Consider the following 21,405-nt stretch of genomic DNA (forward strand, 5'->3'; position numbering starts at 1 on the left):
AAGTGAATGTCCTCGTTCAAATCTTTATTAAATCAGTTCTCAGGAGTTTATTTGTTTACAAAACTTAATGCAAAATTACTCGACATAAATTTAATGAAAGTGCAAATGCAGAAAATATAAAACTTCACCAAAAAAGCCAAAAATAAACAATACAATTTAAAAAATTCTGAGATAAAGAATGATGACAGCATGCAATGGCAACATTGTTCTTGAAATGTAAAGCCAATAATCATCTCCTTTGAATTAAACTGATTTGATCAAGATTTAATTTAATCCAAATCTGTCATGTATAAATGTTAAATTCATCAAATGTAAAAGAAAGATTTTCACAGAATAACACATGAAGAGATTAACAAATCTGTAATGTTGGTGCATGCAGACTTTTAAGATGATTGTAACAAATATGTATTTTAATATTTTTAGGAGTAATATCAAGAAAAATTGCCTCTAAATGTTGAGTAAGAAATTACAGAAGAGAAAAAAAGAACATTGTGTACTATTTCAACAACATGTTTTATGCTTTTTATACTTAAGACCCATAACAAACAGTAAAAGAGTATTTTAATGTCTTCATTCATGTTCAAAGATACTGTTCTGAATAATGACAGTCAAACACAGTCTACAGTCTACACATGTGCATGGACCCCCCAAAAGTCCTGATCGACCCAAACATTGAGTCAAAAAGTCAGGCTCTACTACTGCAATGTTTTCTTTAATTTTATTTTCCATACTTGGGCCTTGTTGGTGACTGATAATATTTTTAGCTTTCTATTTCCATAAACAATACTTCAGTGCCATGACTGTCCCCTACTTTCACATAGAAGTCTCAAAATCCATGAAAGAAAGATGTACATCTCTGAGCACTGAATGTAAGAGGGGAAGTGTTCTGAGTGTCTTATTTGACATTGAATGACTTTTTCAGACTCTCCTCAGCAAGTTCTGGTGTGATATCTTTCCAAGTGTCTGGAATATCAGCCGGCTTTGCTTTGTATGCTTCAGCAAACTTTCTGTTGAACCTGTTCAGTACATATTTCCAGTAGTCTGAAGCCTGAAGGCTGTTATCTGGAGCAATCCGCCAGTCAGGAAAAATCTTGGCGTACTCCTTGTAAGGGTGAAATTCACCATTTGTGGCTTCACAGCGAAATGTACCTTTACCGCTCACTGAGGATGAGCATATGTCAATGGAAAGTTTTTCTGTCCATAATGACCTGTAGCTGCCCAGACCCTGTGATCGATGCATTGAAGTTTGGTGCTCCTTATGCTCAGTTCCTCCAGCCTCACAGGGTGCTTTGCAGAATGGACACTGTTTGCTACATCCAATGACTCTTTTGAAAAGCTCGTTCTCAGGCTTCACATGAAGATTTGAGAGCTTGGTTTTGATGTTAGTCTTTTTAAACTGCTTTCTAAGAGCTTCTTCCATGTCCTTCACAGACACAGTGAGCCACTGAGCAAACTGTTCCTGGTTGATGTTGTTCAGGATCATGAAAGGACCGAGAGCATCATCAGAGATGACCAGTTTATCACCAAGTTCCTGACGGATATTTTGAATCACTTCCTGCAGGTTGCCACTTTCTTTTGCCTGAGCCGAGTGTATCGCATCATTTATGCTTCTGATACTTGACCTGAGATGCCGCTCCTCAAACTCTGATATTTTATCAGACTCATTGGTCAAGAGTTTAAACATTTCATCATGGATCCATCTCTTCACATACTGCTCATATGAGTAGATGTAGCTGTGGTAGTCTTCAAATTTGTCCTTTGAAAGCAGATCCAGTAAGACTGAGTACTGGAAGAACATTCGTGTGCTGAACTGGAACTTTGTCATCATTTCTCCAGTGATATCAGGACCCAATGAACGGTTGATAAAGTTAACAACAGCCGGTCTCAGGCAGTGCTCTGTGAACTCTTTTGCCTTCTTCTGGCTCTGGTCTAGTTCAGAGAACTCATCCTTGAAGTTAGCACGGAACCTCTCTTTGTTTTGATTGAGACATCTGGAGGGATCATTCCTTTGAATGAAATCTTCATGCATTTTCTGAAACTTTCTAGCTGCATTTGCACAGATGTGCTGTTTCAGAGAAACCTCAAAGCCTATCTCTATCTTCACATCCTTGTGGTTTTTCAGTCCCTCATCGATCAGGTGAAGGATCTCCTGGATGAAAGTGTTGTGGTAGTTGTTCTTTCTTTCCACTTTTTCTTTCACAAAGTGTGTGCAATCAGTTATGATACCTTCAGCTACTTTTTGTAGCATCATTATATGGTCTTCAATGCTCAAAAATTTGCTGACTCTGTGCATAAATTGCTTGAAAAGTCCATCAACTGTGTATTTGAAAGGCGTCCATCCACAAACCCGCAGCCTTTTTTGACTTAACAATTCACTTGCAAGACTTCCTTTGTGTTTTAGATTTTCTCTTAGGCAGAGGGCTACATTTCCCATGACATCCATGGTCTTTTGTTTGTAAAGCTTTTGTTCCCTCAACATTATATTCCACATCTTGTCAAATTCTTCATCTAACTCTTCCTCTGTCATGTCCACTTTTTTCTTTCTGCATTCTTCGATCAATGCTCTCACTCTCTCTTCTAATTCTTTTGTGTGGTTCGCCTTGATTTTGTCAAGTTCTGTCATTCCCTTTCTGGTGTCTGCTGCAACTGTGAGTTGGTTGTATACAGAGCTTTCCATTTCTCTATGAAGGCTCCTTGCACTGTTTGCAAAGTCCTCTCTGTATGCCTCAACAAATTTGACATGACCCTCAGTTTGCTTGAAGTACTTCTTCAGATTTTCAAGAAGCTTTGTCTCCCATTCAGACAGCACTGTGCATGCTTCACTTTTCAAATTGGTGAGTAGTTGTCCAATGTCAGACACCTCAGCTTTCACTCTGCCAAAGTTAGAAATCTTGGTTTCTGCCGTTTTTGTCCATGAGTACATGTCTTTTCTGAACTCCCATTCCCATTTATTGAATTCTGTGCAGAGTCTCATGTATGCCTCAGCCACCAGGCTGTTTCTGAAGCTGAAGATGAAGTTCTCATGTTTGACAGCGTTCCACAGGCTTGTTATCCACTCTGTAAACTCCAGGAGATTGTTGGAAGAAGACTCACACTTTCCCAGGACTTTAAGGATGTTTTTCTTGAGCTCATAAGTGACCTCACTGTACCCTGCATTAACTGGTGCCATTGGTGGGCTCCCATTCCAGAGTCCTGGGACGTAGCAGTTCCCAGTGTCTGGACTGTACTTCATCACATCAGTGAAGCTCTTGTACTCCTCCTTGTTCTCCATTTTGGCAGCTGCCTGGGTCATCTCATTTAACTGTTCCAGGAGCAGTTCTCTTTCTCGTAAGTTCTTCTCAGGGGCTGATACATCTGCCACGTTCTGGTGAACAAACTGACATCTGGGTTTTTTGCCCACAGATTTCATTCTGAGAAAGGCGTGCACAACTATCTGCAGGATGTCCTTCATTTCTGTGGAGTTCTCCATTGCAATGTTGATGATAGTGATGTCACTCAAGCCCACAACAAGTGTTGCCAGCTCATTGTCATGCTCATAGCTGTTGTCTAGTTTTGAAAGCTCTGGTGACTTTAAGCCCTCAGTGTCAATGATCACCAAGAAGTCACAGTTGAGTTCTTGTTTGATGTCTTCATTGACTTTGATGAGCAACATGAAGGCACCTCTGGTGCATCGACCACTGCTGACTGCAAACTGTACTCCAAACATGGTGTTGAGGAGAGTAGACTTCCCTGTACTCTGAACTCCAAGAACTGTGACCACCAGTATCTTGCTCTGAGGAGACACCAAGTCATTGAGCTGAGTCAGAACATCAGTTACCCATCTGAGAGGAATGTTTGAAGCATCACCATCTACAAGCTCAAGAGGAAATCCATCAAGCAACAACTCTGCACACAGTCTGGGCAGATGAGCTAACTGTTGACGTGATGGGTTTGTTTCTGGGAGAGAAACTGAGGCTTCATAGATCTGACCCATTTCACGGAAGAAGTGTTCAATCCCAAGTGAGCTGTTGGAGAGTTGTTGGTCGATTTTTTTGATTTCATCTTTGTTTTCAGGACTTTTGTTTTTGTTTTTGTAAGCCTCTCTGAGGCCAGAAAGTTTCACTCGAGACAGATTATCAAGGGTCATTCTCATCCATTTCAGGAAATAACATCTCTCAATACCTGGTCTTGATATTGCATTGATGAAACATGTCATGGCAATAGACATATCGTAAGTGTTCTGTTGTGCCCGAAGTTTTGCTTGCTCTTTCCGAAGATCACTTTTGTACTTTTCTATGTTTTCTGACCCAACTTTTCGAAGCCGGAACATTTCCTTCTCATTGCTGGTCAGTTTCTTCCATATTTCTCCCTGCAATGGTAGCTGATCTTCTTTGTATTTCTGGATATCTTGAATTTGTGCAGTGATGGCATCTGCATTTTTCTTTGCTGTCTGACACTCTTGACAGTCTTCATCAACCCAGATTCCCAGTTCATGGGCAATGTCAACCATCATTTCAATGGGCATCTTTTTCTCTGAGTTCTCCACCACATTGTTGACTGTTTTACATAGATTTTCAATAAAGTCTGCATCATTCATTTGCTTGGTCTTCAAAAGGATGTTGTTTTTTGTCAGTTTCAGCTTGTTTGCCACCTTCTTCAGAGCATCCATACTGAATTGCTGGCTCTGATGGTTTCCCACCAGGAAGATCTGTGCCTTGTGGTTTTGGTTTGTGAGCAGGTTGCACTCAGGGTCCAGATTGTCAAAGAACACAAAAACTGCTGCAGATGTTTGACACAGAAAAGAAAACTGTGTCTCAAATGAAGCAATGTCTCCACGAAGGTTAGCTACAGCTACTGGCTCACTGAAAACATCCATGTTTTTGTTTCCACAGGGTAGATACCAGGTAACTTCAGTCAGTCCATTGGATATTTGTCTGGGAGAGTCCCCATTTTCCATGTTACGGTGAACAAATGTATCATGGTACTGCTGAGGATTACTCAGAAGCTTGTTGAGGATCTCTGACTTGGACATGGAGCACTCACCCAGTCTCACAAAGGAAACCATTGGAAGTTTAGAGACAACAATCCTGTCTTCAATAAAGCCCTTGGATTCTGAAAGTGATGAAGGTCTGTACTTTTTTACTATGTCTCTCATGGCCCAAAGCATTAGTGTGCACTGCTCTGTGTTACAATTAGGAAGCAGCAGGGGCACAGAAAACTGACACATGGACATTTTGAGGGCCATTTCTTGTTGTACAAAACCATCAGAACACAGAAAGAGAGCTGTGATTATGTCAAGAGGGTTCAGCTTGTCACCTGACTGCAGAGCACCAAAAAGATCTTCAAAATCTAATTCTGTTCCTTCTGATTCAGCATCACAGGCAGATTCACATTCAGATGTAAACTTTACATTTCTAGCTCTCACATTAACCATCATCAGTTTCTTTAGAAAATACCATGGAAGATCTGAATTACAGCTGGTGGGTTCATCAGTGATGGTCTTCTTATTGATCTGGAGTATTTTGCTCAGGGATAGCTTCTCCTTGAAGTGATGCTCCATTCCCAGATCCTCCAACAGGCTCTCCATTTGTCTCTCTGCGGAATAAAACATGTTTGTTCAATCAACATGTTTGTTTAACTGTATATTCTCACACAAAAAGACATTAAAGAAGGCAAAAGAAGACATTCAAGTCCTACATAGCTTAGATTGGGTATGGATATTTTGTAGTAGTGAGTAAAGCTATTAAGCTGTTTTAGGACGACATACAGGTTGTCTTGACTCAGCAGGCCCGGTTCAGTATGGTACGGCACGGTTCTTCCTCCTTTTTTGTTTTTTGTTTCGCATTTCCATTAAAGTGGAAAGTTGGATCGGGTCCCAAAAAACTAACCCGTACCATCCAACTTCGGCACCCTTCCATAGGGGTGCCAAACTTATCAGAACATCATCAGGTATTCAGCGAGACCATGGTATACAAACTGTTACAGCATTAGGTTCTCTTCATGAAAAATTCCTGGAAATAATTTTAGTATTTAACCAAAAAGAAATCATGTAAATTTACAAAGTCTTATTTCATGTGTGACAAAATACTGATGGACTTGACAGTTTTGTTAGTCTTTCTCATTAAATTAGCCGTGTTAATTAGCAATCACATGACTATGTGTACAGCTGTAAAACATAAGCTGTTGTCCTTGGATGCCTTGTCACCTTGGATATTATTTTACCATCTGGTTGATCTGCTGAAATTTAGGGTCTTAATTTTCCTAAAGGAAGGAGTATACAGTTGTGTTTAGGGCTAGACTTCTTAAGGCACCTCACAATTTGATTTGATTATACTTCAGAGGGCTACAATTTGATTCTAAATCGATTATTGATGTATTTTGAAGCATGTTTTCTCAACAACAAATCTGTTGTTCTCACTGTGTCCACTGACTTTATACAAAAATATATATTTGTAGTTAGAAAAAAAGACATAAATTTACATCCATTATGCTTTATTAAACTAATGGAAGACGTGTGTAAACTGGAAAGTTACACTGGCTTTAAAACAAAGGTAGCACTATCCTTTCCTTGTAACATAACTTGAATTACAAACATAAAAATGTCCTTTTTTACAAACAACTAGTAATCTATGTCTTGCTGTGCAAATATCAATAAAGCATTCAGAAAAAAACAAACATATTTTGCTAGACCAAAATAAAAAATGCAATTTTTATAGAAAACTATGTAATATAAAATTGTGTAGCAATAATGTAACAATAGCGCTTTCAAATTTAAGTTGTAAACAACTAACATTAGCTTAACAAACGACTGCAATTAATCACAAATAGGCCTGCAACAGTTTTCTGGAAAAAAACAAACAAACAGACAAAGTAAATAATGTCCTTTCAAAACAGCTTATAGTGGTTCATGGCTACAGGAACTCAAAAAACTCACAGCAAATGTGCTTAGATTGTGAGTGAAGGGTAAATTTCTTGTGAAAGAACAGGAGCTGATCTACATGTTCAGGTACAAGTGTGCTCTGCTGTGCAGTGACAATATCTGTAGTAGAAAAGACTCGCTCTGCAGAGACACTGGTTCCTGGAATACACAGATATCTCTTGGCCAGCTTTGAAATTAGTGGACACACAACTTCAATATGACTCCAACAGGTAAGAGGATCCTCAGAGAGAGGGAGAGATGGAGTGCTTCAGTGCTACAGTACTTTTTTACTTCCTCCTTAGCTCTTGCATAGGCAGATATGGGCTGTTGACGGACTCCAACATTGGTGAAGCTCTGCACCAGCAGATTCTCCATCAGTGAAGATGACAAGACCATTCTTTTGGGAGGATGGCTTTGGAGTTCCTTCTCCTCCTCAGTGGTTGGGGTGGGCTCTTCCCTAACAGCATGTACAGGGTTGTCCCCTTCTTCAGGGATGCAAGGGATGGCCGTGTCTGTAAAGTACCGTCGAGAAAGGATGGTATATCTCGGCTCCAGCGTATGCAGCAGCACTCGAAAGCCCTGATTCTCTACAGCCGAGTATATGTAAATCCTGGGCAATAAATGTTGTGATGGACTTGTTGATTTGCTTCACCTTTTCTGAGGAGCGTGAAAGCTTTGTTATGACTTCTTTGATTGTTCTCTGGTTAGCAGAGACACTTTAAGCAACAGCAGCTGACGGTTCCACTCCTCCAGGTGGAAGCGCGCTATATGGCTTCTCAGACTCCAAACAAATGAATTTCCCTTCAGGGATAAATAAAATTATTGTACTGTATTGTAAGTTTGTTGTGTTCCTTAAGTATTTTATTTTAGCGTGACAGAGCTTATATACAACATGGCTCATGTCCAAGTCACTTCCACCATCAATGTTATAGAAGCCGAGGTGCTTCCAAACAGTAGATTTTTAAGCCACATGGAGCCAGTCTGATCTCCCGCGCATCCATGTGTCTTTGTTATGTGCCCCCTTTAAAGTGTCCCTGTGAAAACTCGCATCTTTTTATCCTGTCCTTTAAACGGCATTTAAAATTTAGATTGTCGGTTATTGGACATTTATGAATTGATTCAGAATCGTCCACCTCCAAATCACGATGCGTCTAAGAATCGATTTTCTCCCACCTCGAGTTGAATTCAGATTATATTCATCAACAACTGAATGCTTATTATACAGTAATATCCCAGCTTCATCCTGTGTCTTTATTCTTTATTTTTTACTTTGGTTTCACAATCTATAACACTTTCTCACATGGTCCTGCCAATTGGCAATTTCGCCTGATTACACGGAAAATGAAATGATATGAGTCGCCAATATGAAACTTACCAGAATCTTGTCACATCCACTCACTGATCAACATCATGCAACAGTTTTGGGTCAGCTAAAAAGTGTTCTTACATAGTAAGTGCTGATTGTCACAAGTTCAGTTTATGGTGGAGAAAGGAGGATGGCAGAAGAGGAACTGAGGATACAGGTGGGAGTGTGACAGTAAAGGAAGTCAGACTGGATTCTGAACTGTACCATGAGCTGAATGTTTGAAGTGAGAAGCTGAGAGTCTGCTTTGTTGGCATGAAGTCCGTCCATTTTAAAAAGGGAGTGTTGATTCCAGAGAAGATTGAAACTGGCAATAAAAGCCACATTGCGAGTCCTACAGGCGGTCGGAAGTCAGTAGTGTGAGATGTGAATGATGAGGTAGGTAATGGTGGTGGGAAGAAAGGAAAGGATGTTCAGAGTTTTCTAGAAAGTGGCACCACCAGAAAGAGAGAGTGGTGACACTGACAAACCAGACATTCCTGATAATGGAATTGCCAATAAACAGAGTGGTGGGAGCAAAGAGTGGACGGGGGGATGAAGGCTGAGTGATTACAGCAGGGGGCTGTGTGTGTTCGGTGGCGTTAGGCCAGAGGAGACTCCAAGGGGCCATCTCGTCAGGTGGATGCTGTCAGGTGAACGTTGACAAAGGCAGCTTCAATGAGTGCAGAGAGGTCTACACAGAGGCAGCAGGTGGCCAGAAGGCCGAGGTGGCATCAGCTGTTTCAGATGATGAGGTGACAGTGTTGGGGACAGATGAAGAGAAGCCAGAGCCAGTTGCGTCTGAGGAGCAGTGTGCAGGCTAGGGTTGGCGGCTTGCTGGATGGACAAGGGACTGGCCAGAGTCCTAGCAGGTCACACCATCCTCACTTGGACGTCTAGGGCCTCAACATATAGTACTGCAGAATGATTGCTAAGGAGGAACAGTGGGGAAGAGTATGACTGTTTCCCCCTGCTTTTCCCTCCTCAGACAACTAAATCCATCCAAGATTTCAAGAAATAAAGAGTAAAAGTAGAGATTTTCCAATACCATTTTTTCATGATACCAATTCTGATACCAAGGTATTGGGTAACGGCTGATACCAAGTACTGATCTGATTCTGGTGTTAACTTTCTGTCTAACCCTATCCATACCAATCAGACGTATTTCTGATACTGGTATGGGAATCAGAACAACTCCAAGCAAAAGGAAGGTCGAGGGCACACAGGATCCCACAGCAACGTACTGGAGTTCTCAGCACCCTCTGAGACTCAGAGGCTGCCATGTTAATGTAACTGGACAGTAAGGTATCCTTTTTCTGCAGCTCCTCAGATAGCCTATGGATGTCCTCCCTAAGGTTGGTCACTGCTCGTTTTGTGTGTCAGATAATAACTTTTTCTGCTCACCAGCAACTATGTTTTGCATCACTTCTTACAAAAATTAAATTAAATTTTAAAAAATGAAGCTGAACTTACTCTGTTGGCAGTCATTCTTGTTGTCAGTACAAGTAGGAGGGGGACTGTCTTCTGACTCCTCACAGGAAAGGTACACATCATCATCAATTTCCTTTTGTAAATGACAAGGAGACACAATGTCATAAAATAAATCTTCTCAAGATTTCATATTCATTGTAGATGAGTTGATTTGCTTTTATTTACTGTAACATTGTTGCTAAAAGACAGTTACCGCCATTGTGTTTGTGCTCTCTGTCCTCCCACGGTCAGGACAACTTAGACACCCACTCACTGAAAGTAATGAAACAACTTTTATGTCAGGTTAGAAAACAAGACTTGAAATACATGACAGTATCTTGCACACACCAGCCTGACCCAAACTCCTCTCTAAAGCCTGAGCACTGAACACTCATGACTGTGAAGGTGACGGGTATGCTGTAGTTGAATCTGTTATTGTGGACTTTGGGACTTAGCTTTTGAAACCATTTAAAAAAACAGAAAAGGGATCTGCTTCACTTAACTACATGATTACACTGAAAAAAGAAAGCTAAACTTATCCCCTCTGACAGATACTGAAGTACATAAAATACGTATTTCTGTGTGTATTTTTGTTTGAGGTCATAAAGAAACACAATTGTGTGGCAACCTGAAAACTTAGTAGCTTCACTCTAAGGATTCCAAAGTCAATCTGTGAACAAAAAAGTTGTGCAACACTGGAAGGCTAAAAAAGCTACTTGCAGCCTGTTGCAATGTAGCCTAACTGGATGGTGTTAAATCAAATCTGGCCTCTGACGGGACAAACAGCCAATCATTGGATTTTTGATTTGAAAATCAGATTTTAAGGTAGACCACATCACCTCTGACACATGCAGAGTGACTGGCACAGATGCTTTATGATTTGTTTGAGTGATGTGAATGTTTAGAATCTTTCAAACATCTCTCCTAAAAAATGTGTTTGTGCACACAAAGTTAAAATAGAGCAGTTATGAAAAACTGATCTCTTTCTAGATCTTGTGCACCCATAAAGAGAGGAAGTTCTTGCCATTGTAAGCCTTATAAATGAAGTGTTCATGATGTATATGCTTGTTGTAATGAAATCACTTGCACATACAATGGGCGAATATCCCCCAAAATAACTGCAAAGTGGCTCAGTTTCTTTGTGGATTGTGCATCTTTTGTTGGACACACAAAGATGTACCAATACAATATTGATGGCATAGAAAACAGTGGCACACAAACAAGACAAACACCTGCACAACATGTTGCAACATACAGGGTATCTGCACATTTCAGCAAGTCAAATTTAAGACTTTTTAAGACCTTTTTAATGCCACCTTGAATGAAATTTAAGACCAAAAGCACTATAAATATAGGCGATGGTTGTAAGACTGATGCTTGACCACTGTGTTTACAATCCACAAAACGTCCGATTTCGGTGTTGGTGTCGCACCAAATGCTGCTCTCAGGTCAGTGCTAGTAGCAGCCGGGACCATTGTCTGTGGCGCTGGCCCAGGGGCAGAGACGCAAAACTGTGATATGGCTGGGGTCTGTTTGTGGCCCCTGGCAGCAGTTTTGTGCTTTTTGCACTGCATCAGGCTTTTGTGAGCCTGATGCAGTGCAAAAAGCCCCCATGGTGCCGAGCTTGAAGCATGGCTGATAGTGAAAAAAATCCTGAGCCTGAACTTTTTCCCAGGTGGGGGACGTATACATAGGAAGGCCAATAGCGGCAAAATAACTGGATCTAACTGCAATATAGTAAAAGTTAATGGTCACAATGTTATGGGGGCATGTGGGGCTTCTTCTAGCTGTTATACAAAAACATTTGATTAGCAACCATTCATTAAAGCAGGGCTGTATGTAAATTTTTTTTTTGCCCATAGCGCTGGTGCTACAGAGGTTGACAATCTTGTAGCACAGAACCCAAAACCTGTAGCACAACATATAAAATGTTTGTTACATCTCTAAAACCAACATGTAACCAAAATATATGCTTAGTAAGTGAATGTACTTGAAATACAAAACCAAAACAGCCTAAATTACAGTGCTCATTAATGTCTATCAAAGCAAACAGCCAATCACAGAGAATAGAGACACTGTATTCACCATTTTTTTAACTTTTGGCAGGACCAACAGATAGCTGAAGTCTTTTTCTGTGTTCATCCTGTTTATTCAAACATTAGTGTATTCTAGAGACTTAAGTTTGTTTATTTGTTCATCATTGAACTGTGTTTCAAGGACTGAAGTGTTAGGTCTATGCATTTATATATTTGTATTGATCGGCTAAGCTAAGAAAGAAAATCGCATAGTCTACCTTTAACAAGCCATCACGCATCTGAATGTAGCATACAGGTCTGATATGACACAGACAGACAGACAGCAGTGTGATGGAGAGATGAGGGAGAGAGAGACACAGAGGATTACGCATGGCGAGAGGAAAAAACATTCCGCTTGAATTAAAATCTGCCAGAAATATAAAATAAATTGACTGGGCATGAATTTCAAATGTCAAATCAAAGTGGAACGACGTTTTTGTGGCAACAAGTATAACCTAAAGTCTTATCTGCGTGCCTGGCACGCATGCACCTGTCACTTCATCATAGCACCTGTGCAATGAGGAGTGACAAGCTCTTAGCAATGACCAATTTTCCTGTAGCATTTGCGACATATATGTTGCACTGTACAGCCCTGCTTCTGATTCACTAGTAGGCCTAGTGTGGTTGATGGACAGTGTCAGTTATCTTTATTGACGCGGGACTTGACGTCAGGCTGTCCCGCATAAACAAGCTCACAAAAGTAGTTTTTTTCACAGCAGTAAAACGCTGCCACGCTGGAAATCCAGCACAGTGCTGGAATATTATCACCCCTGTTGAAGATCCTTTTGCATGGAATGCATCTGGCCTCGTCTGGGTCGGCAACAGACGTGAGCCAACTTCGAAAACGGATGTCGTCCAGCCAACTCTCGATAAATTTGCACTTACCCATAATCGCAGACTAGCTAGCAAGTATGCAGATAACCATTTATATCAGCAGCTAGTAAGAAACTAGCCTCTCCATATCTCGAAAAGTCCCGCAAGAATAATGTTATACAAGTAGCGTATGTCTGTCTGTGAATAGCTGTGTGCATCTGGGTGGGTGGGTTGAGCGAGAGCGAGAGTGAGAGAGTGGTAGACCACTCTCCCCTGTGCATTCTGACTACAGTCGGGGCGCCGAAGCAGGAAAGGTTTAAAAATAAGAAAAAAAGCACTAAAAACATTAAATAGTCCTGCCCCGACAAATTTAAGACCTTTGAGTAATGTATTTAAGACCAGCATATAAAATCTTTAATGAATTTAAGACCTTTTAAGGCCTTAATTTTAGATACATGAATTTAAGACTTTTTAAGACTTTTTAAGGATGCGCAGACACCCTGAACATAGCAACAAAAAAATGTTAATGATCAAAATATTATAATTAACCAAAAGCTGCTGTAGTGAGAATCTATACAGAACAACTAAAGATGAAATCACAATCTAAGGCTGTTGATATCACACCCTCTAAGGAGGAAAGATAATGATACAAGGGGGGAGAGATCCTTTCTCCTTCCTAAACCTACACCTTCAGATATCCTTCAGGAATGTCACTTGGGGGGGGGGGATTATCTTTCCCCCATGGCTGACAACTTATCAAGGAACCACGTTAGAAAAACAAGAGTTTCTCAGGCAGTAGGACTCTCAAACTGCCATTTTGATGAAAGACAGCTCCCAACAGAGATAAACACCTTAAAATCTGAATCGACCAAATGGTGAACCTCCTTAGACTAAATCCTGTCTTCCTGAAAGCTGTAAGAAACTTTGCACCATGCCTCATAAATCTAAGGACTCTGTCTTCCTACAGAGCCGTGGCATAAAGCAGGCGCATGTCATAAATTCCTAGTGTTATCTCGACCACATGAAGCTGCAAGGATTGGAAATATCAAAAACTGTCTTAAATGTTATGTTTCCAACAGGACATGTTCATATTTGGTTGAGTCTGTTCACAAGGAACAGAATGACGTGTCATACTAATCTCTGGCATCTTCCCTTACTGAATTATGGTTTTATGATCTAATTTAGTTGTATTTCTCCAAGTTGACGAACAGAGACTGAAAATCGTCCGTGGATCAACATTGCCACCTTGTGGTCAAGTTCCGTCACACCCAAATGCAGAAACATTTTCTAATGTATAATTGTGCGTACAAACAATTAACTGTGTTTGTAATGTTTGTGTGATAGTTTATTGATAGTATTCTAGAATTTTTATAACCATGTTGTGTTATCTCTACATTATCCGATTAACTTGATAATCTGGTGGAGAGTGGATTATTGATCTTTAGGATTGATCTAGGATACAGACCCCTCCTCCTTCCTTTTAAAGAGAAGCCATGCTGAACACGAGTTCAGTTCAGTGTGGAGTTCGGTGGGAGTGCTGCAGAGTGAGTTGGGTTCAGATCAGAAAGCGGTCAGGTCTGGACAGTCCAAGAAGATGCTCACTGAGGAGAGCTCTGTTGAGTCTCCTTGGGCCCCCTAGGCCCATTCTTGATCCAAGCGTTGTGCCAAGTCTGATAAACAATCAGACTTAGAGTTTTCTTATCCAGTACAATATTTTTCCTAACCGTTTTTGTAGCTTTGCGCTAGATTTTTGTAATGCAGAGTTTTTGTTTTTCCCTTTTTTATCACGCAATCGACTTCACTGTGAGCCAGCAGTCACGTGGTGTCGATGCGTTTGAGTTTATCTGATTTTTTTAATTGGACGATCAAGAGCTGTTTTTGGAACGAGAGACAACCCTTTCCAGAGTCCATGGACAAGAGTCTGTACAGCCGTCCCTACAGTCTGAGCGACCCATCAGTGCCGCAGCGGCCCAGCTTGAACCCATCCGGGTCGGACCAGAGTTGGCCTGCGGTAGCTTCAGGCGTTCAGAACTTGCCAGGCGCCTTCCTCCGGGCCCCTCCACACGGGTCCTCTCCTCCTCGCCTTCATCGAACGGCTGGTATGATCCAATTCACCTCTCTGGTGCTGATGTCTCCAAAAGTTCCAATAAACTAGTTCAGATCTATTTTTCTTCCAAATTCACCCTCCAAATTCTACACCGCTGATTAAATTTTTCCATTAGGATTATTAGAATAATCCACCCTCACCAACTAAGTTAGCATCCTTTCTCTTTACCGTATTCAGTCATGTTCTGTTTATTCATTTACATTATCTATTCATATAACCTGTGATTTATGTCTGTTGTTTTGTGATTTTATAATAAATCTTCAAAAGACAGTCGTAGTTTGGGAATTCATTCTATTAAGCAGAGGAATAGAGTCAATGTTATGAGAATTTACTACTTTAGAAATGAGATTGATTTACAGTTAATGTCCTTGTTAATTAATTAAAAGTTTTGATTTATTAGTAATTGCAATATTTAATTGGTTATTAAATAACCAATCCGTGTAAGCGGTGGTGCCCTATTCTTTACGAGGTTTACTTGATAATATTAATTTATTATCAACAAATTTTCACTACAGTGCTCTGATAACAGCCGAACTTTACCATGTTCTCTCTGCTGACAGTCATCCTTGGTTTCAGTAGGTTGACTTTCTTCTGTCTCATCACAGGAAGCATATGAATCATCGCTGTCTTCCTTCATATAGTGACAGAAACATACAATGCAATGAAATAGTCTCATGATCCCTTACAGGTGCTAGATGTACGTGATTTACTTTTATCGTCTTTGTCCAAAGAAGTTGTTTACCTCCATTGTGATGGACCTCTCTGTTACTCCACAGTCAGGATTACTGAAAGATCCTCTCACTGAAAGGAATGAGACAAGATTTTTATCCCTTTGTACCACACAAGTAGGGCTGGACAATTTATACAAAATTAGATTTAATGCCAGTATGGCCTGTGGCAATTTACAAATCACATAAGTTACAATATTTCTTTAACTTGAAATAAATAAATCCTTCTTTTTCTGTTTTATGTATGTTTTTCTTAATCAAAACAAATTACATGAAAATGATAATCCCCTCAATAAAGCAACTAATATCAAATTTGCAAAATGAGTAAAAAAAAAAGCAATTGCAATTAAACTCCCCTCCAAAAGTATTGAAATTGCTAGGGCTGTAGGCAAATGAACGTAACAAGCCTTTTGAAGCATTAATATATCTTTTCGGCTCATCACGTCTTACAATATAATAGAATTAATTGAGAGATGATCAGCGCGCACCTGCCTTTGATCTCCGTGATCCCGGCGCGGTAACTCTTTAAACTCATACAGCCTACAATAACCTCAGATCATCCTTTTTCATTTGTTTGTATCAGTAACTATTAACAGGATCATTTGATCCAGGCCGCGCTGTGTCATTTACGAGCATAAAGCAGGCAGCATGCAGCGTTTATCTAGGAGGTGAGAGGAAAAAAGTTCGCTCGTCGGGACTTAATGACCAGCTGACATCGCCTTTTATCACCTCTCCTTTCTGTGTGGCTGTAAGAGAAGCTAAAGCTAACGTGAACACTTTAAGGAAACTATAAAACGAGGTGATACTACGCAGGCTGTTTTCCGGCAGGTAAATTAAACTGACTGCGGGAGTTGATGCAGTGAGGGAGGGCAGAGCAGAGAGACTCAGCAGCGCCACTTCAATACAAACAGCCTGCAACTTTGTGACGAGTTGATGTGTTGTTTCTGAGCATTAATGCTGTAAAATATCACAAAATATCCCACTCTGTTAGCTTTGTGTACCTTTCTACCTGTAATTCCAGGAGTTGGACTGTGCTGCAGAACTTTAATCTCTATTCGTATAGCGACAGGAATTCCAAATACACTATTTCTTAAGGTTCTCAAAAAATTCATGTTAATTATTTGTCTGATGGAACTTTTTCAGCTTTAGAAATCAGGTTAACTATCAGTAAAGTAGCATCTTTAAATAGATGCTATTCAGAAGTTTGCTGTGTAGCTTGTTCAGTATCTTGGGAACCAGGATTTTTGAGGCACACCTGTCTGCAGCTAGTGGAACAGGCCAGGACTGATCATTCATGGGCTAGTCCAGATTTCAAAGTCCATTGCTGTCCTGTTTATTTGGGCAGCGCTTTTACAGACTGCAATGAGTGTTTCTTTTGTCCACAGGTGGAGTGTACCAACTTTTGTTGTCTAGTAAATGAGTACTAAAACTCAGTGATGGTCAGTAAACTCAAATCGAAGTAAATCAACGAGCTAAAAAGCAGGTGAACATGGAATATGCCACATATGTACACAATGTCAGAATTCAAAGTAAACCCATAAAATTTCAGCCACACCATACATACAGCTTGCTAGGATTGTCAAATGTATAGTAATATTTACCTGCTAAGCATCCCACACATGTATGCTCCTTACAAATGTGGCTCCATTAAAAGGGAAATAAACAGGCTTCCTAATGGTGTAGGATTTAATGCTGAGAAACATTGTTAAAAAAAGAGAAATCTACTACAGAGAAATTGTATTTATTTTCTTTCTTCTAGTTTTGTGCTAAGTTTAATAGTTCACTTGTTTCTATTAAATGATAATATATTTATCTATAATTCCTGTGATTACCATCCCTGATTTCTGCTGAATGAATGAACGCCAGGAAGCAGAAATGAGACTTTGTAAGAAGGGAAAGGACAGGAACTCTGCATTTATGGATGTAAACCTGCTCCTGACCAGGTTAGCTCCACTGGTTAAATCACTATGCTAACTGTCTCAGAGCTTAGTTATCTTTATGGGGCAGGTTTTACTCTCCTTGTCTCTCTTGCTTTAGTTTCCTCCCTTTCTGAAACCGAGTTTCTCTCATTTCAGGGTTGACAGACTAGAATTTTTCACTAAAAATGCTTTCTGATGCCTCTGCTCACTGACTTTCAGCATTTGAGAATGCATGAAAACTTCCCTTCATGTTAAACAAACCCAACGTCACACCTAGCTGATATTTAACGCAAATTAAGTAGTGTTTCCAATTATTTAACCAAAGTCTATATCAGCATTAAACTACTCTACCATAAACTCTACAGGTGATTAACCTTAATCATTGACCTTGATCACTCCGTGTGTTCAGCTGCAGCACCTCCTCCCCCTGCAGCTTTCCTCAATCCTGTTCAAAGAAACGAAACCAACCTCCGACCTGAGGAGTCAGAGTGAGGTGGGTAGACACATCTGGAGCTGCATTCACTTGTAATCTGACATTAGCGCTTCACTCGCGGAAAAAGTCAGATGAGCTGTAACTTTCCATTGCAATCAAAGCTACCCCAGCTCAGGTGGGAAGGGGCCTGTGCTTCTGAACAACACACTCTATATGAGCCGTTTTTCTTATGAATTTAATTCATTAACTGAAAAAAAAACAACAACAAAAAAAAAACTCTAAATGCCGTTTGCACACTTCTTTTCACATTTCGCCCACTGCCCTATGAGAGAGAATATTTCTTTGTCGTTGTTTTGCTGGCTAGCCTTGTTGCCGTGGGTATTTTGCATCCATTTACCTGAAACGAGGGCGGGACAGGTAGGCACGGAAGGGATTACCAACACTGGCCCGGTCTGACAATGTGTTATGTATTTAAAAAATAAATAGGCTACTCTAAGTTCATATTTAGAAGTAACAGCCACATTTTGAATAGACATGTGGCACTACTTTTTCTGACGTATGAATACACTTTGAGGAAAGTTTAAATGTGTCTCAGCGGAGTGATCAACTGGGCACTTGAACAGTAAAGAAACGATTAAATTTATCTCGGGGTTCAACTCATTTATTAGTAAGTGGAGGAACATAACATTATGTACCTGCTCATCAGCTCGTTGATTTAGATTTGAACATAAACTCGTAGTTCATTTACGTTTTGAGTACAATCATTCATCTAGGATACCTGACATCAAAAAGGTCCACTCAGTAACTCACCTTTATGGACGAGGTGTGTAGACTAAATCCTTCTTATCCAGGAGTTTTCAGAGCAGCGTGGATCTGTCCTCCTGTGTCTGAACTGTAAACGTTAAACCGTCAAATGCCACCACCCTGAATTCACACTCCTTTTAATCTGAGGGTAAAATCTTCACTTTCGTTTTTCAGGAATGGATTCTTACTCATAATTTAATAAAAGAGAGTCAGTTTAACAGTAAATGGGATCAGATTACATTGTTCTTTCAGCACACATAAAAACAAATCAACAGGACCAGATGAAGCAGAACAAAAATGCTGTACACACAGAAATTACATTTTCTCTGGCATATTGCATGAGTCTTTACATTTCAGCTGTTGGAGATAGTTTGCCTTCATCAGCTGTAATAAAGCAATCTAACTACAAATAATCCTATTATTATGCCAAAGTGATTGGAATAAATAATACATGTTAACAATGGTAATCTGATTACATGGAGGAACATACTTTGAGTAAAAGTGTTTTTTTCACTTCATAGTTGTTGCCTGTATTGCCCAGCCCAGCCAAACACCTTCCTGAGCTGAGGTAAGTCATCACTGGCTGCAGTCTACTGTTTCTTATTTCAGTTGTCTGTTTCTCTTCATGTCCATAAAAGATTTAATTTCCCAACTGCGTTCAGGTAACCTCAGTAAATTAGACGACTGTTTCCTATATGATATGAAATGTTCAAATGTCCCATAAAAGATAGGAAAATTTTGTTTTGACAGGAAACAACAATAAATGCAGCTTTGAGTATGAGGAAATTGTTTGTATTTGAGGGATAAAGAACAGATGTTACAGACTGAATAATGACACTTCAGCTCAAACACAACTCAGTTCTTACCACTTTTATTGTATTTATCCTGATAATCTATATAAAAGTATCGTTAGTGGTATCAATAATGACTCAGATCAATAAGGAGTATTGATAACTGTATCAGTTTCAGTGAAAATTAACGATCCCCATCCCTCATCATAATGAGACCCCACTGTTTTGGTCACAAAATGCTGCAGTCTCTTATGTTTGTTAAATACAACTAAACTCTTCTTTAAATCTTCATTTCCCATTAAAAGAAATGGGACTTTTGAGGACATGTTTCGTGGTCTTTAGCTCCTCTGTTTGTTTGCTCATGATGGTGAGCTTGGATTTCTGAGTGGTTTTTTTTTTACAGTTTTTTCCCCCTAAGCTGGACATATGATGTTATTTTCAGTTGAACTATTCCTGATTATTTAATGTTGTAATTTGACTTAAAGAAGCTGCCGTTAGCTCAGTGATTGTTCTGCCTCCTTGGAAATCTTTGTCTTGTCTTATGTGTCAAACACCTGCAAAAACTCAGATGTCAGTCCAACTTATTTCTAGTCAGAAATACCTCTGAACACTTACTTTATGCCTCATTGACCTTACCAATCTAGAGAAATATCTCATTTTCAGATTTTTCAAATAATTCCAGACTTGTCAGTTGCTTTTAAATACATTCAAGGATCTACTTTTACAAGAAGTTAGTTAAAAAAAAATAATTTGAGATTTTGCATGTTGTGCTTTGGCAAACACCTTGTTTAATTCTGGCAGATTTATTAAAAAGAAAACTAAAATTAAAGAGAGAACCCTCTTTATCTGTTCAACCTTGGCATGCTTTTTTAAAATGGATTTTTACGTTCTTGGTCTCAGTCTTGTCTCAGTCTCTACATCCAGCCATTTATCAGGTCCTTAGCAGCCCCAGTAACTTCTTTGTCTCTACACTGGATAAATTGTGATCTCTGTTTGCATTTCAGTTAAGATAATATTTGTAAACTTGGCCTTCCTGTAACTAAAAGCCACAGCTCATTACCATCACTTAGTCTGATGTGCAGTTTATGACAATGAAAACAAATTTTAAAAAGAGAGACAAGAAAAGTTTAACCTTCAGTGTCAAAAATTCAAATAAAAAAAGTGGATGAGCACTAAAATTAAGACTAAGACTATTGAATGAATTTTGAAGTAAATACTTTTACTTTAATTCAGTAGTTTTATAAACCATTGGTTTTACTTAAGTCCACCGCTAAGTATCTACTTTTATATAAGTACTTTGTTACTTTATTCCTCCCACCTGTGATGTTTACATAAAAAAAGATGTTTCATCCTTTTCTTGTTGTGTCTATAATTGAACATCTGAGTGCGCCATTATCAAACACACAACAGTCTAGACATTTTTTTTACATTACTGTGAGGACAAAGCAGAACAAACATTTTTCTCTGTGTATATTTTTTTTACAACCCCAAAATAAAAATGGGTAATCAGTGTATGGGGCTCACAGCTTACACAAAGTGAGTACCTGTTGATCTATTTGAGAATGGCAATTTTTTCTCTTATAACAGGATGAGGGAAAATTTTAACTTAAAAGGAAAAAAAACATTTAGTTTTCTCAAAAAAAAATATGATTGAACAATATTACCTGTAACGTCTATAAAAGTATAAAAGTGGTGTTAAATATGTCCATGTTGAAATAGGGGGATCTGGGAGAGAGAGATCTAGGATGAAACATGGGAGAGGATTCTCTCTAACAGTGGAAAATTTATTAGAGAAGCCAGGAGCAAATATGTTCAATTTCAGATATGTAACTGAGACTCACACAAAATATGTGGTCACATTTTATGTTGTTTGTTTTTTGAATTGTGGAAATTATTTTGTGTGAAAAAGAACAGAGTAATTTGAGCCTTTATGGACGGTAATGTGTTTGCTTTATAACTGATGTGATTCAGTGTGATTTATCCTGTGTACCTCAGTCTGACCAGCAGATGGCAGTGTGGCACTGT

General features: G+C 39.4%; 1 protein-coding gene across 1 annotated transcript; it reads right to left on the reverse strand.

The window, feature by feature from the left end:
• Positions 1-128: 128 nt before the first annotated feature.
• On the reverse strand, positions 129-18,685 carry LOC121504243 (up-regulator of cell proliferation-like). Its single transcript, XM_041778938.1, has 6 exons — positions 18,596-18,685; positions 15,448-15,506; positions 15,246-15,336; positions 9,925-9,983; positions 9,714-9,804; positions 129-5,574 (listed from the first exon to the last, which is right to left on the reverse strand). The coding sequence occupies exons 2-6, from the start codon at positions 15,451-15,453 to the stop codon at positions 896-898; spliced, it is 4,926 nt and encodes a 1,641-aa protein (XP_041634872.1). The 5' UTR covers positions 15,454-15,506; positions 18,596-18,685; the 3' UTR covers positions 129-895.
• Between the last annotated feature and the right edge of the window lie 2,720 nt (positions 18,686-21,405).

This window comes from Cheilinus undulatus, linkage group 22, assembly GCF_018320785.1.
Source record: "Cheilinus undulatus linkage group 22, ASM1832078v1, whole genome shotgun sequence".
NCBI lineage: Eukaryota > Metazoa > Chordata > Actinopteri > Labriformes > Labridae > Cheilinus > Cheilinus undulatus.

What these genes read in the sequence shown, in the direction of transcription:
- LOC121504243 (XM_041778938.1), bottom strand. An exon ending in AGAGCACAAACACAATGGCG is followed by an intron (nt 9,805 to 9,924) that starts GTAACTGTCTTT and finishes CATTTACAAAAG; the next exon opens with GAAATTGATGATGATGTGTA. An exon ending in CAAGAATGACTGCCAACAGA is followed by an intron (nt 5,575 to 9,713) that starts GTAAGTTCAGCT and finishes TTTATTCCGCAG; the next exon opens with AGAGACAAATGGAGAGCCTG.